The sequence below is a fragment of the Carassius auratus genome, chromosome 12, assembly GCF_003368295.1.
Source record: "Carassius auratus strain Wakin chromosome 12, ASM336829v1, whole genome shotgun sequence".
Taxonomy (NCBI): Eukaryota; Metazoa; Chordata; class Actinopteri; order Cypriniformes; family Cyprinidae; genus Carassius; species Carassius auratus.
Genome location: NC_039254.1, coordinates 14,655,532 through 14,669,678, shown reverse-complemented (window position 1 = coordinate 14,669,678; position 14,147 = coordinate 14,655,532). Strand labels below are relative to the sequence as shown.

Sequence of the window (14,147 nt, the reverse complement as noted above, 5' to 3'; positions counted from 1 at the left end):
AGCTTCACTATCATTTTATGCTAATATTACATATACAAGCTGGAAATCTGACTAAAAGCATGAAATGTGTTCAAATATGAAGCTCTACTGTGAATGGTGAATAAAGAAGACATGATATGAGCTACAGAGGATCCGCCATTAGAATCCATTTTGCAAAGTGCTGAAGTATGATTCATCCTCTGCAGGATGAACTAAAAGGAAGAGACGCATGGCATTTATGAACATGAAGATAAAGAGAGTCATTCTTTGGGCTTGCTGGCCTAACGGTGTGTTTTCCATTATGTCTTGAGATCAAGTATAAAGTTCTTTGAGACTGCTCAACAAGAAATTAGGTTATGCTGTGTTCTCGAGACAATTAAGACACTGATCAATCTTGTTGTTCCAACTAAATTTGGGCTGGATGGTTGGGGTCTGCCAAGGCTCTCTTCCTGAATGATTCTCCAATTAGAGTGGAAGATCCAGATTAGCTTTCAACTATACTGTAAATGTCAACCTTGCATGGGGTCATGTTGAGTTTCAGAGGAAGTATGAGTCATTTAACCCCAAGGGTTTCTTTTCAGTCCTGCTTACAGTAGCCCAACAGCACAATCTTGACATAATGATCATTCCACAGCAATGACAATCTTATTTCAAAATAGTGACCCTGACTTTAGTTACAAAGAGCACACTGAAAACAGAGTATCAAATCGAATGACGTTGACAATGAAAAACCTCTCCTGTTTGGTTCTTCTAAGGTCCTAAAAAAATTTTTTTTCTTTACAGAATTAAATTTTTTCAAAGAATAATGTATCCATTAACAAGGCTATTGGTGGATTTTGGTATAAATGAGGTAAATATCTGGGTCAGGCACTGTTGGCTTGTTGGTCTATGATTCCTGCTTTGGGTGTGAAAGTTCCTGGGTTCAAATCCTGCTGTCAGCTTGTTCTGCTGTTCTGGAGAGTTGAGATTTGACATGCGCTGCCATAAGCGTGAAATCGTAACATGAGCTGAGTTCAAGGATTTATCATGTTCCAGTGGCACTTTACAAAATGTTGCATACACCAGGGTAGTGCGTCATTCAGAACTGAATTGGAGAACACCTTTAGATAGATATGATAATATATATGCTGCATATATGCGTATATATGCCACCTATAGGCAAAATTGAGGTGCATATATGTGCATATACAGGAAATATAGGTCTCCTGTATTGCTTCTTCATATCCACATATAAGCCCTATACATACAAGATATGTCTTCTATATAGCTAATGGCAGGATCTGGTCATTTTGTAGCTCATATCTCATTTTTGATTGTCATACATGATGCCTAGCTCATATTTTCTATTATGAAGGCAAAAACTAAGAATTAAAGCTGCAATATGCAATATGTAGGAATTTTGTAATACAATTTCCGAAAATCCAGTTGTGTACTTACAATATCTCAAAAGTCCCCAAAGATTTTTTATTTCAGAGAAATTCCGATTTTAAATAACTGGCTGTCCTGGAAAAGAAATGTCGCCTCTCAGTGACGCAATGTCTGCTCTATACTTTGTTTCCGGTGTAGACCATGTGATGTTCCACCACACCGGAATATCACATGGTCAAATGCGGAAGTGGTGGTTATGTTATAGCCGCGCGTATGGTTTGGTTGTCGTTGTTATGGATCACGATTACTCTTTGGCGAGTATTGAAGTGCCAGTAAAACGTAAGCATCCATATTCAGATACACGCAGACTGTGTGACAAATGGAGGAATAAAACCAGGATAAATATCGGCCAGGCGTTTACGAGATGGAGAGAGCTGCGCGAAAATCTTGGACTTGACAGAGACTCTGCTCTCGCGAGTGTCTTGACAGACAGGTAAGCAAATCAATTATTTATTTGTTATTGTACAAGTAACGTAATCGTTAGAGTAAAGATGATTTTAATAGATATGAATTACACCACATGACTGTATATTCTGTCACTGTAGCATTTTTTTATCAATAACGTTACCTGTGAGAAAATAACATAACGTGGGAAGTTATATTGCTCTTTGTACTAAGGTAAGGATTTTATCACGTGTGGTGACGGAGATTATGGCAGTACAATTAAATACAATGGGATTTGTGTTGTTAAAAATATATTTAGTCATTACTTGCAAATGTTCGTTCAAATTTACTTTTAGAACGATTGGTTTGAGCACGTTAAACAACACGTCATTAACCATAAACACGTAACACTGCACAACATTAACCCAACAAATCAATTAACAAATAGTTGTAACGAGATAATATAGTATAACATTTCACGTTCCTTGCAGTTCATTAATTATGATGACATAAAATAATATGATCAGATATACAGGTAATACAAAAACGAATAAATTACCTCATCCGTGATCATGATTCGTTTATCCAATTTAGATACATTGCTATTGGTATCACATGTAATTGGCATGTTATGGAATTTAACTATGGCAATATATTAACATGATATACAGAGCCGGACAGTAACAGAGTACATTTACTTGAGTACAGTACTTAAATACAATTTTGAGGGATCTGTACTTTACTCGAGTATCATTTTTGGGGAGTACTCATGACTATACTCAAGTACATTTGAGAGGCAAATATTGTACTCTTTACTCCTTATTTCTATCCATAACTGTCAGTACCCGTTACTTCTTTGGCCCCGTCCACACGGAGACAGACCCCCAATCTTTTTTCCCTCGTCTCAAGAAATATCCACGTCCACACGAAACCGATGTAGTATACATGCCAGACCAGCATGTGGCACTGTAATTCTGCCACAGAGATACACTTAAAACGGAGAAGAAGACATGGATTTGCTGATAAACCTTGCGCGTGGTACACAAACGAACATGGAACAATACATTTATTAATCCATGTTAATGCTTTAGTATTCATCAAAATGAATTATAACAGTGAAATACAAACTCAGAATATGACGCAAACCTGCAATATTTAAATATATTAAATAACACAAATATATCTAATCTCATTTTCCTAACTAATGTCTTTGCTGCTGACCTTTGATGATCCAGTTCAACTATACTAATACGCAAAAATGACTTTAGATAAACTAACAATTGTTCTTCATTGTTCTTTTTTTATTGCTGAAACAGTATTGAAACTTTTTCTCCTGTGTTCTGCTATACAGACGTGAATTGAATTTTCCTTCAGCCTAATGTTTATTCATTCATTCAACATTTTTCAAATCGTCATATCATCAGCCTGTGAGATCGACAATACACGATATTGTCGTGCATGGGTGGAACAAGAGAGAGACTCTTTGTTCTTGTCATAGCATAACTATTTGGTGTTTTAAACCATGCAGGTGCACGAGATAGGGCTTATGGAATCACCAATAATCAAAAAAATATACCTTTAAACATACTGATAAACTAATGTTAAATATGAAAATACTGTATTTAAAACAGCTAGTTCATATATAGTCGGACGCAACTGTCATATCGCGCGTCCTGTGACAAATTTGCCACATCTGTGCACTGCAAAATCAGACAATGGTGAAAATCAGTAGTAGATATATTTTAAAGTCCAACAGTTTAACACTAATATTGGACATAAACGTTAAATATAAAGTATTCAAAACAGGTACATTTAAATATTTGGAGTAAAGTTGAATTGAACTGATGCATCAGTCATACAGCGCTCCGGACCACGCGCCTCATGACGAGCTCGACGCACCGCCACAGAAACAAGAAAGAGATGCATTCTAACATAACCGTGGCATTAAACTCAGTTAGTGAGGACTCGTTTAAAATATTGCTCATATATAAGCCCTTCAGATTACTTGTTAAAGTGCAATGAAATACCTTATATCTGCAGACGATGTACGTCTGTTTGTGGATGGAGACTTTGCAACAGTCTTTAAGAGAAGGACTACGTGAGAACCACTGTGGATGATAAGTTCGCTCTGAAAGAGTTAATCTCTCATGTATGAGAAGAGCGCTTTGCCGTGTACCATCCATTAAATTTGTAGGACACTTTCATTTCATGGATTTAATGAGTTATCCGATTCAAAGCGCTACAACTTCTTCACCGACTACAGGCTCTAATACTCTTTTGCGCTTTTAATTTAATACATTAATTGGAGAATGAGCCTAATATTGTCTTGACTATCGACAGAGACATCTGCTATTGTCGGTATCTCTGACTATCATCAATACACAATACTATGGTCAAAAGTAACGTAATGCATTACTTTCCATAAAAAGTAACTAAGTAACATAATAAGTTACTTTTTTAAGGGAGTAACGCAATATTGTAATGCATTACTGTTAAAAGTAACTTTCCCCAACACTGTCTATGACTCCTTCTTTTGGACAAATTCTAAGGCAGTATCACCAAAGCCTAAGTGCTAAAGCCAAACTCTACTAAAATCAATTGTGAGTGGAGAATCAAGTGAAGTACATACTGTAAGAGATGCACTATTTCTGTAATACACTAGATCCAAATAATTCAGTTTATTATCAGATTGATGTCTCAATTAAACTGAAAGTCTTCATGTAAATACCTAAATCGACCCGACTGAGCTGTATCCAAATAAATTTCATCCGGTTTGAAATTGTGGTGCAGACCTGAATTAATCCAATCAACAAGAAAAAAAAAAAAAAAACATGTAAACGGCTGAAACCAACCATTTTCTTAATCAGATCCAAAAAAGTGGTGCGCAAATTTTCTTTATGTTTAAAAAATGTATATTTAATTCCAGTGTGCGGATGTTTATTTAAGTCTCTGGTCTTACAAACTGGGCTGTTTTTCAACAGTAATTTAGAGCTAAGATGACTGACATGATTACGTCAATCATGCTGCTTTATAGGGGTGTACATTACTTGCAGAAATCAATTTCCTGATTTGTGGAATTTGCATAGCATCATAGGTAATACTTTTGTTTTTTGCTTAATGGACGTTAAACGTGATTCTCAAAACAAAACAAAAAAATGTTGAAATAATGTTAACTGATAGCTCCAAAAAAAGCATAATTTTGCTGCTACCTGCACATTCAGTCTACATAGGCAGTAGACAGCAAGTCAGCTCACTAGAGTCATTAGTTTAATCAAGTAATTAAAATTACAGTAAGGCAACAAGTACAGCACAGCAACAGCAGTGATGCTGCCACAACCATTTGCAATGGAAATGCTAAATATAAAATGCAGACGCTCCTTATGCGATCAGCAGGGATTCCCAGCTCAGTCATCTAAACGGCAGCGTCCTCCGTTCCTCAGCAGGCCTTCGGTTGCCATGGCGACACCCATTACACACACCTGCCAATGATTCAGGTTCCCTAGTGCCCAGACAGCGCTCTCTCTCTCTCTCTCTCTCACTCCAGACGCATGTTTATTCACAGCCACTGACCCAAAAACTCCCCCAATGGTTTACTGTTGGGGTCTCGTTGACTTGGGCGCAGTGAAAAGGAAATGACATGTGAAAGTCTCAATTCATCAGCCACTAAAGAAAGCATCTTTCGACTCGCAACCCATCTAACACACTCTCTTAGCCTCTCTTACTCTCTGGCTCTCTCTGTTCCTCTGATTATGATCTGGATCAGTACCGCACGGCCATTTTCTCTCCAACATGTGGGGAGGAGCGACCAGCCATGTTGACTGTCTGAAATTTAAATTAAAATTATTTAGCTATCTGAATTACAATTACGGATAGCCAGAGAAATATGACAAAGGCTTTGTTCGCATTGCACATCCAATTTTTTAAATCGCACTGTCATGATGCAAGTGATCTGATCTGAAATCTGATTTGACAGTGTTGTCTATATATGTTACATTAAAATTGTCAAACAGAAATTGATAAAGCAAAGCTGCTAATAATATAAGATGTGAACAGATGTGATTTTATTTTCTTATGATCAGGTTCAGTTTATTACCCAGAAGACTATTCATCCAAAGCTGCTGTATTTGTATTCTAGCAAGGCATTTACCAAGACAAAACATCTCTAACTGTTGTTTTCTCATCTTTTGTTTCTCCAAATCGGTGGTAAAGAATAATAGTCATTGACAGGGACGAGTCTTACCAGAAAATGAGTTATGATAAACCTGCACACTGTCTGATTTCCTGCTCTATTGAGCTCTAACAATACGACCAACACACAAAGACAAACCCCTGCGATGGTTCATGTCCTCTGTGTCGCCCTGGACACCAATTCATCTTTAAATGGACCCATTCAAACCCCATATGCTCTGAGGATTCTGGGTAACCACAATGGATAGGGTACTTTTAAAAATAAAGTGTTAATTTGTGAGTTTTAATTGTAATTTTGGTGCCACGTTTTAAAAGAACAATAAAATGGAAATAATCTAAAATGTCATTTTTACACAGTGAAAGTCGATGGGGTTCAAAAGTAATGGACCCCATTTCAGTTGTTTTACATGCTTTACATTAGTTGTACATTGTTCATTTAAGATTTATGAAAACATGAAGCAAAAGGAAAATATAAAGGGATTTTAGTTGAGTTTAGTTATATCGAAGCCTGAAGTGAAACTAAAACACAGTTATAGATATTATATAGTGTATTATATATATTATATATATATTATATATAGTATATATATTGTGATTATACACAAACAATGAGTTGACACGTTGTTATTAAGTCTTTAAAAAATAGAAAAAAAAAATTTTCAGTTTAATTTCCAAAGAACTTCCAATATTAAACATTGCGATAATGTAATATAAAATTACGCTTTTAAAAATACGATTTTACTCATTATACCCACTACAAATGAATATTCTAACATATTGTTACAAACATGGTAAAATATTTATTTGTAAACCAAAACATATACATTTGGTTTACATTGCCAATGTGCATAGCAACAGGTTGGGGTAGCTTAAAGAGACCAAGAGAGACGGCGCTGTTAGTGCGATTGCCAAATGTACACACACGTATTTCATTTCTGATTAGAATGACTGTCTTTGAATTTATTAAATGCTGCTTTTGAATCACTACGTGAAAGCAGCGACTGCACCTGTTACACAAGACAAAAGGGAATTCCTCAAATTCTCCCAAACATTTAAAGCGAACACTTGTAAAGCCAGCAGAGCTGACCCGTAGCTAGTACCACCCAGCGCTGACTCAGATACAGCTCCTGCCAATGCAACTGAATGACTGCAATTAAGCAGATTATACTGCTCGTGCAGAGAATAGACGGCGTGGGTGGAGGGAAAGAGAAAGAGGAAGAGAGAAACAGACAGACAGAGAAAACATCTGTCCGGAGTAAGTATACAAAAGAACAAAATGAATTTAAATATGCGTATAAGACTAGTATTCATATCTTAGTCATTATAAAAGAAGAGTCATACATAAATATGAATAACATTTTTGTGTAAAATATAAGTAGTCGGCTTAATTCAAGCCAAAATTATTGTTTAATATGGCAGAATCCACATGATGACATCAGGTTACACAAACAAAAAAAGTCATTTTACAAGGATCGGCTCTTGTAAGAAATACAGATATGTTTTCACTTTTTATGGAGCAATGGTTGTCCATATACAGATAATTTTATGACTTTTTATTTCTGTTTATTTATTTATTTTTATTTATTCTCAATAATCAAAACCAGCTCCTGTAAAAAAATCAAACCCAAACAAAGATTCCAGAATCAGCGTCTAGGTTGGTTTCCCCCTGAAAGCGTACTGTCAAACACCTTCAAAACAAAACCATGCCACCCTGAGCACACCCCTTCAGACGCTCTAGAACAAAAGAGAAGCTTCCTCCAGATCCCCGTCTAGTGCTTTTCAACATCAACAACCACCATTAACCTTTCCAAATGCCATAAAAGGAGGATTTAAACAAGCCCTGAGCGTTAAACTGAAAAATCTCTATGTTTAAGCCGCTTTCTTGTTACCTTTTTGCCCTTCTTCTTGCGTAGTGCTTGCTTGCCGGTCCCTTTTTCCTTGGCGTCTTCGTTCATCTTACACAAAAGGTCCTTTCATTTAATCCAACATCGAACGAGCAGGGATGATGAGAACTACAGAAAAGTCCATGAAAAGCGAGTCGCTCTAATACCTGCTGCCCTCTTGTTTTCGACTGTCAACACGCACTCAAAGAACTCGGTCCAAACAGCACTTGAGCGATTTGGGTGGTTTGGTTGGTGCCTGCTCCTACACACGCCACAGGTCACTGTGAGGGAGACGGGGGAGGAGAAATCACTGGAGCTTTTATTGGAGTGGGTTGAGAGATCCGTGGGCTGGTTCTTCTGACCCAGCTGCCCACCTCTCCCCGACCAACACAGTTGGGTCTACTGATTCACTGGTGCTCCTCGCACAGACTAAATGGTGCTGATGGAGACACGCGCTCTTCCCTAGCAGCCAAACATCGAGAGGGAGGGAGAGAGAGGTGGGGGGGGGGGGTGTGGAGAAAGAGGGCGGTGGAGAAGGAGCGCAAAAAGATGAAGCAATTGCCATGGAGAACCCCCCTTTACAAATAAAAGAGGGGTGAACTGAACACAGGCTGGAAGAAATGGTTAATTAATGGTTGATTAACGCCTGCTGATAGAAATTGCACACCCGTCGGCTCTGAGCGTGGCCATTAGTGAAGTGCCGGTATAAGGGGAGTTCACAGACGAAACCTACGGGGTCGGGTTACTGGTACAGTAGATGATCTCTTTTATTTCAAGCAGCTTCTCGCCGAGATGTAACAAATCCAGCTTTACACCAGCCTTGGGAACGCAAGTAATTTTCCCATTCGTTTTCTCCATAAAGCTTTTATTTCAATTCTCAATTCTCAAGAGAGATTTAATAATATGATGTAATCTTTTTGAACCAGTTCACCAAATCGAACTGAATCATTTGAAACGGTTCACGTCTCCAATACGCATTAATCCACAAATGACTTAAGCTGTTAACTTTTTGAATGTGGCTGACACTTCCTCTGAGTTCAAACAAACCAATATCCCGGAGTAATTCATTTACTCAAACAGTACACTGACTGAACTGCTGTGAAGAGAGAACTGAAGATGAACACTGAGCCAGATAACGAACAAAAGACTGACTCGTTCAGTCTTCAGCATTGTGAAGTAGCTGAGATAAAATAAATCTATTTTTTTAAATATTTTATTTGATTTCAGTTGAAGTTGTTTTCAAGTAATGAAAGTCTTCCAAAATAATATATGTTGAAATCACACTGACTTGTTGCTTGTACAGATGCATTGATTAAGGTAGTAATTGAGTCTAAGGTAAAATTTCTCTATTGAAAAATAACTGTTATTTGAACTTTCGGACCCCTACTGTTGTGCTTTATTACACCAGCAGTGGTTCACTAAATGAAGGAAAGCGCTTAGTTGGAGAGTCTGCCCCTATGGCCAGAAAACAATCAACTGGAGCGCTTACTCAACCTCCAGAGAGGAACCAGCATAGAAGCTGCTAAAGCATCATGTGATCTGATTTTCCAGTCGCACAGCAAGCAATAAGAATTTAAAAAGATGGAGATGTAGAGAAAGTACATTGTGGGTTGATTACATGGCTTAACAGTATGGTTCAACATCACTTACATAACCAAAATGCTGGTGAGCTTTAAAGAAACAGTCACTGTTTGCCGTACAATTACCTAGTCATCGCTGCGTCTCCTCTGAGTGCACAGTCATTTACTATTCCCCAGCACCACAAATGTGCCCTGAACCAATAACAATGGATTCATTCTCTGGGAGCAAGATTGTAACAGAATGCTACAGAAACTGTCTGCTCTTTCTGGTTTGTGGTCCCCATTTCTATTGATATTAACTGAGAGCTGAGTGGTTATGTAGCTGTATGTCCATTATGGTTTAAAATGAAAACAGGTATATCAAAGAGAAGCCACTCTAGTCTGTCCTCTGCTGGCCAATAACTGTCATGACATAAACAATCCCACCCTTTTCTTTTAAACGAAATCGGATATGAATTGTTAGGATACAATGTGTGTCTGCATTATATTTGGCATCATGATATTCAACTTAAAAACCCACTTCCATCATTTATTGCTTGATATGTACATATTCAATCATATAAAGAAAAGGAAAGCTACCAAAGTACAATTCATGCATTCAGTGAATTCAGAAAGGATTAATTAATCATCAAAAATAGAAGCAAATAAGCAGCCGCCAAACGTTCAGAGTCTCACTAACATGCAGCTTCACTAGTAGTTGCAGTGCAGTTTCTCACCCTTAATTCAATCTGGCAACATAAGCACAGCTTCACACCTAACACAAGGTGTCAAAATCCAAGACTTGCTGAACCCTGATAACCTCATTTTTTACTGTTCCAACAGGACATGAGCTTCCAGTGCATGAATCTTATAATAAAATGATTGCTAAAAGGATAATAAATAGGTTATTCAAAATAAACCATTACATGCTATAAGGGAAGTCCAAGGTTCAAAATAGGATATGCTCTATTGATAGTGTGCAACATGCCAACAGTTACTACAAACAGTAATTTCAGCTCATCTGTGTAGAGAGTGGCACTAGTATGAACTATAAAACACACAGTTACAAAATAAACAACATATCAGTTACCATATCAGGTAATTCCAATGTTAATATTAGAGATTTATTTATTTATTTATAAGTTGTGTCCATGAGATGCTCACATGGTACAAATGTCTAGCAATGTGACCTAAAAAGTGTTTAATATTTTCATTGAAATTAAAAAGTTCAATTTAATTTGACTAGATAACTTGGTTAGAATGAAACTTCCATCAACTGATAAAAAAAAAACACACACAATCCACAAGTTATCTATATTTATTTCCATATTTGTTTAGAACTCTTTTTGCTTGTAAACAGTGCTTGATCTGTGCATATTTCTCTCCTGATTCAGACTAGATGACTTTTTCATTGGCGAAAGCTATATTTTGAAGAGAGGACCTGTATTTATACTGGAAGCATTGGTTTGAAGTTAATGATGGATCTGTCTATTACAAACATGCAGCCTTTTACTTCATTTGGATTACTTATTGTGATGTTCTGATAAAGAAATAAACTACATTTTGGATGGGTGAGTACATTCTCAGCTAATTTTCAATTTGGGTGAACTTTTCTTTAATATTGTTGCAGAAAAAAAAAAAAATAGCTTTAAAATCTCAGGAACGTTTGTACCCTTGACTTCCAGTGTAACAGCATTACTGTACAGATTCAGGGTTGAGCAGTCATCAACAAAATGTCAAAGATGATGTGCATAGCAATGTTTTGATTAACAACATTCCAAGACACTATCGTTCATACAGGACGTGTTATTGTATTCAAGATAGATAGAGCACAACGGAATGAAACAAACGTACAGGAGGGATCTCAAGATGTGCTTTTTTACAGTCAAACTACTTTTTATGCAACTTGGCATGGTACATTAAAAATGCTATGCTAAAAAAAACACTAGATCAACATCCTGACATGTTCATTTACAAAAGGCAAAAGCTGACAAAAAGATATGAGCCATATAAAAAAAATCATGACATGCTGATGGAGAAAAAAAGTTGTGTTAACAGAGCTACAAGAGCCTACTTATATATATATGTCCACAGAAAAAGTGTAAATCTGTCTGTTCTGTTCTTCATTTACTGCATTAGTGTTTTTATAGATCTCAAAACTCTTTGAACTTGGTTCTACCAACATATGAAACTGCTTCCTAAAAAATTATTTTTGTCCTGATGCAATACTCTTGTAAACTACATCACCTGCCAGATCAGTGACAGTTTATTAAACAAGTAAAAAACTAGCAAATCACTGGATGCAGCTCGCAAAAAAAAAAAAAAAAAAACAATGAAGCAGCTCTTTTGCTAAAAAGCTTTGGCTGACTGATTTTTCCAGCTATTACAGTTTTTGGGCATAAAGTATAAAACTTCTTGTCTGACTGTGCAAACAAATGCAGCAAATCAAATCAAATGACAGGACAGCATTAAGCTTTTGTTCACAATTGCACATAAATTATTTTGCACTGTCATTGTACTATAAATGTACAACCAATGAAATCTGATTTATTTATTTGTTTATTTATTTATTTTCAGGCAATGTAGTCAATATCTGATTGAAAAAATCTGATCACTCAGATTAAAGTAATTGTAGATTAATTTCCTTATTAATTTATTATCATTTATTAAACTGAAACTAAGACCATAAAAACAAAATTAAACATTAACTGAAATTAAATAAATTATATATATATATATATATATATATATATATATATATATATATATATATATATATATTAGTGGTGGGCATAGATCTTTTTTTTTTATCTAGATTAATCTCACTGTAATCTTGGAATTAATCTGCATTAATCTAGATTAAAATGGCTCATTTGAATTCTGCCAAAGGCATTCAGAATATGTATGCTACCCACATAAAATAATGACTAAAAGTAACGTTAAGTCTTTGAGAATGGGTTTCTCAAGACAGGTGGTGCATTAGACCAGGGGCTCATCTCCTGTATCCAAAATGCATCACAAACTGCTTGAAAAAGCTGTAACTGAATTCCACATTGCAGAACGACCAGGTGCAAACAACCTTATGCCTGTTTCACACATACTCCGTCTGCAGTGTGTATGCATTGCGTTTTATTTTTTTTGCCCCCATGTTAACGGATTCCAGCGTTCACGCGGTTGCGGTCCGTCAGTGCGTTCCAGGAGCGTTGCGTCTGCAGCAGTGCAGCGATCGTTTACTAATAGCCTATCAAAACTGGCGAGACTGTTGAAGCCGGTCCGCTGGGCAGTGGAGTTGCTAACTTGGCGACTTAGCTACTTTTTGGGCAATTATTATTTAAGTCTCTGAGACTCTCTGGTGCTGCCGTATGAGTGCGAGATCTCTCTTTCCCAGCGCGAGGCTCTCTCTGCATCTGCGAGCGAGCGCAGAAAGCAGCAGCATTTTCAGTAAAAAAAGAAATATATTATGTTGCTTCTAATTCTATTTTACAAGCAAGTATATCCAACATCAATTAAAGCACAACCACTGACTTTATCGTATGTTAATTTCATTAGTGCAGATTAATGTTTGAGAGCTGGTTATATATTCTTAATGGACTGAGTTTCAGTCATTATAATATTCATTCCGTTGTCTGACAACAGAAGCATTAAAATATAGCAATAAAAACAGTTTTATTGAGAATTAAATTAAATGGCTAAATTAAATTGCAGTATGTGAGCATAGGGAGGCAATACAAACCACGCACTTATGTCATAAATATGCTAATTAGCGCATGACATCATCTAGTTAATGTTCTCATTATTTATTTTTATGAATTGAAATGTTTCAAAACATACTCCCCTTTCTTTTTTTCACAAATCACACCCTGTATATATATATAGACGGTTTCATCGGGCGCACGCGCCTGGACCTAAGTTAACTTCCGGTCTGTGTTGTGTATATCGGTCTGGCTGCGGTGCCATCTACAAACGCAGTTAAAGCCAGGGTGATGAGTAGACTGAAGTTGGGCTCAGGTGGCTGTGCTGCGGGATGTATTTCCCATACATTTATTTATTTTTGGAGACTCGCCACAATTTTAAAACTGATCGATTTTCAAAAAGGCTTCGTTAAATAAACATGAGTAACGTAACGTTACGTAACGTACTGCACGTTTAATAATAATAATTCCTTACATTTATGTTTAAATATAAAAACGAGGCACGGGTGTTTTTATATCGCTGTATTTCTGAAAGAAGACTTGCATGTTATATGCCTGATAAAGCAGCGTGTGAGCGTACCAGCTCTGCTTTGTTTACAGCTGTTACTGGGGAAACCTCTATTTCTCGTGCTTTATGTCTATGCTTTAAAACATCTCCTGCTGGCAAATAATGAATTAGCATTTTCATTAAGTCCGCCTGATCCACACAGAAAACACATTTTGTTTGTTATCAAAAAATATCTACTCTAGAGGGACTTGGCTGTTGTTATTGATTCTATTTGGAGTCTACCGGAAGTTAAGTTAGGTCCACAAAAGCGCTCACGCGCATTAACGTTTGTTTATGTTGATGCCGTTGAAACCGTCTATATATATATATATGCCTTGTCTTGCCTTGCTTTGCCTTGCCCTGCTTTGCCTTGCCCTGTGTTCGTGTCCTGTTTATGTTCTGATTTGGATTCTCTGGTTTTGACCCTGCCTGGACTGTTTACCCCTTTGGATTATCCCTAAATAAAACATACTTACCTGCAATTGGT

General features: G+C 36.8%; 1 protein-coding gene across 1 annotated transcript in view; it reads right to left on the bottom strand.

Moving 5' to 3' along the window:
- Positions 1 to 8,294, bottom strand: part of LOC113111932 (ankyrin-3-like) — a 159,008-nt gene extending 150,714 nt beyond the window's left edge. Inside the window, exon 1 of the mRNA XM_026277165.1 lies at positions 7,869 to 8,294. Within this exon, the coding sequence (XP_026132950.1) occupies positions 7,869 to 7,934 (66 nt within the window). The 5' untranslated portion in view covers positions 7,935 to 8,294. The remainder of the gene's footprint in view (positions 1 to 7,868) is intronic.
- Positions 8,295 to 14,147: the final 5,853 nt, after the last annotated feature.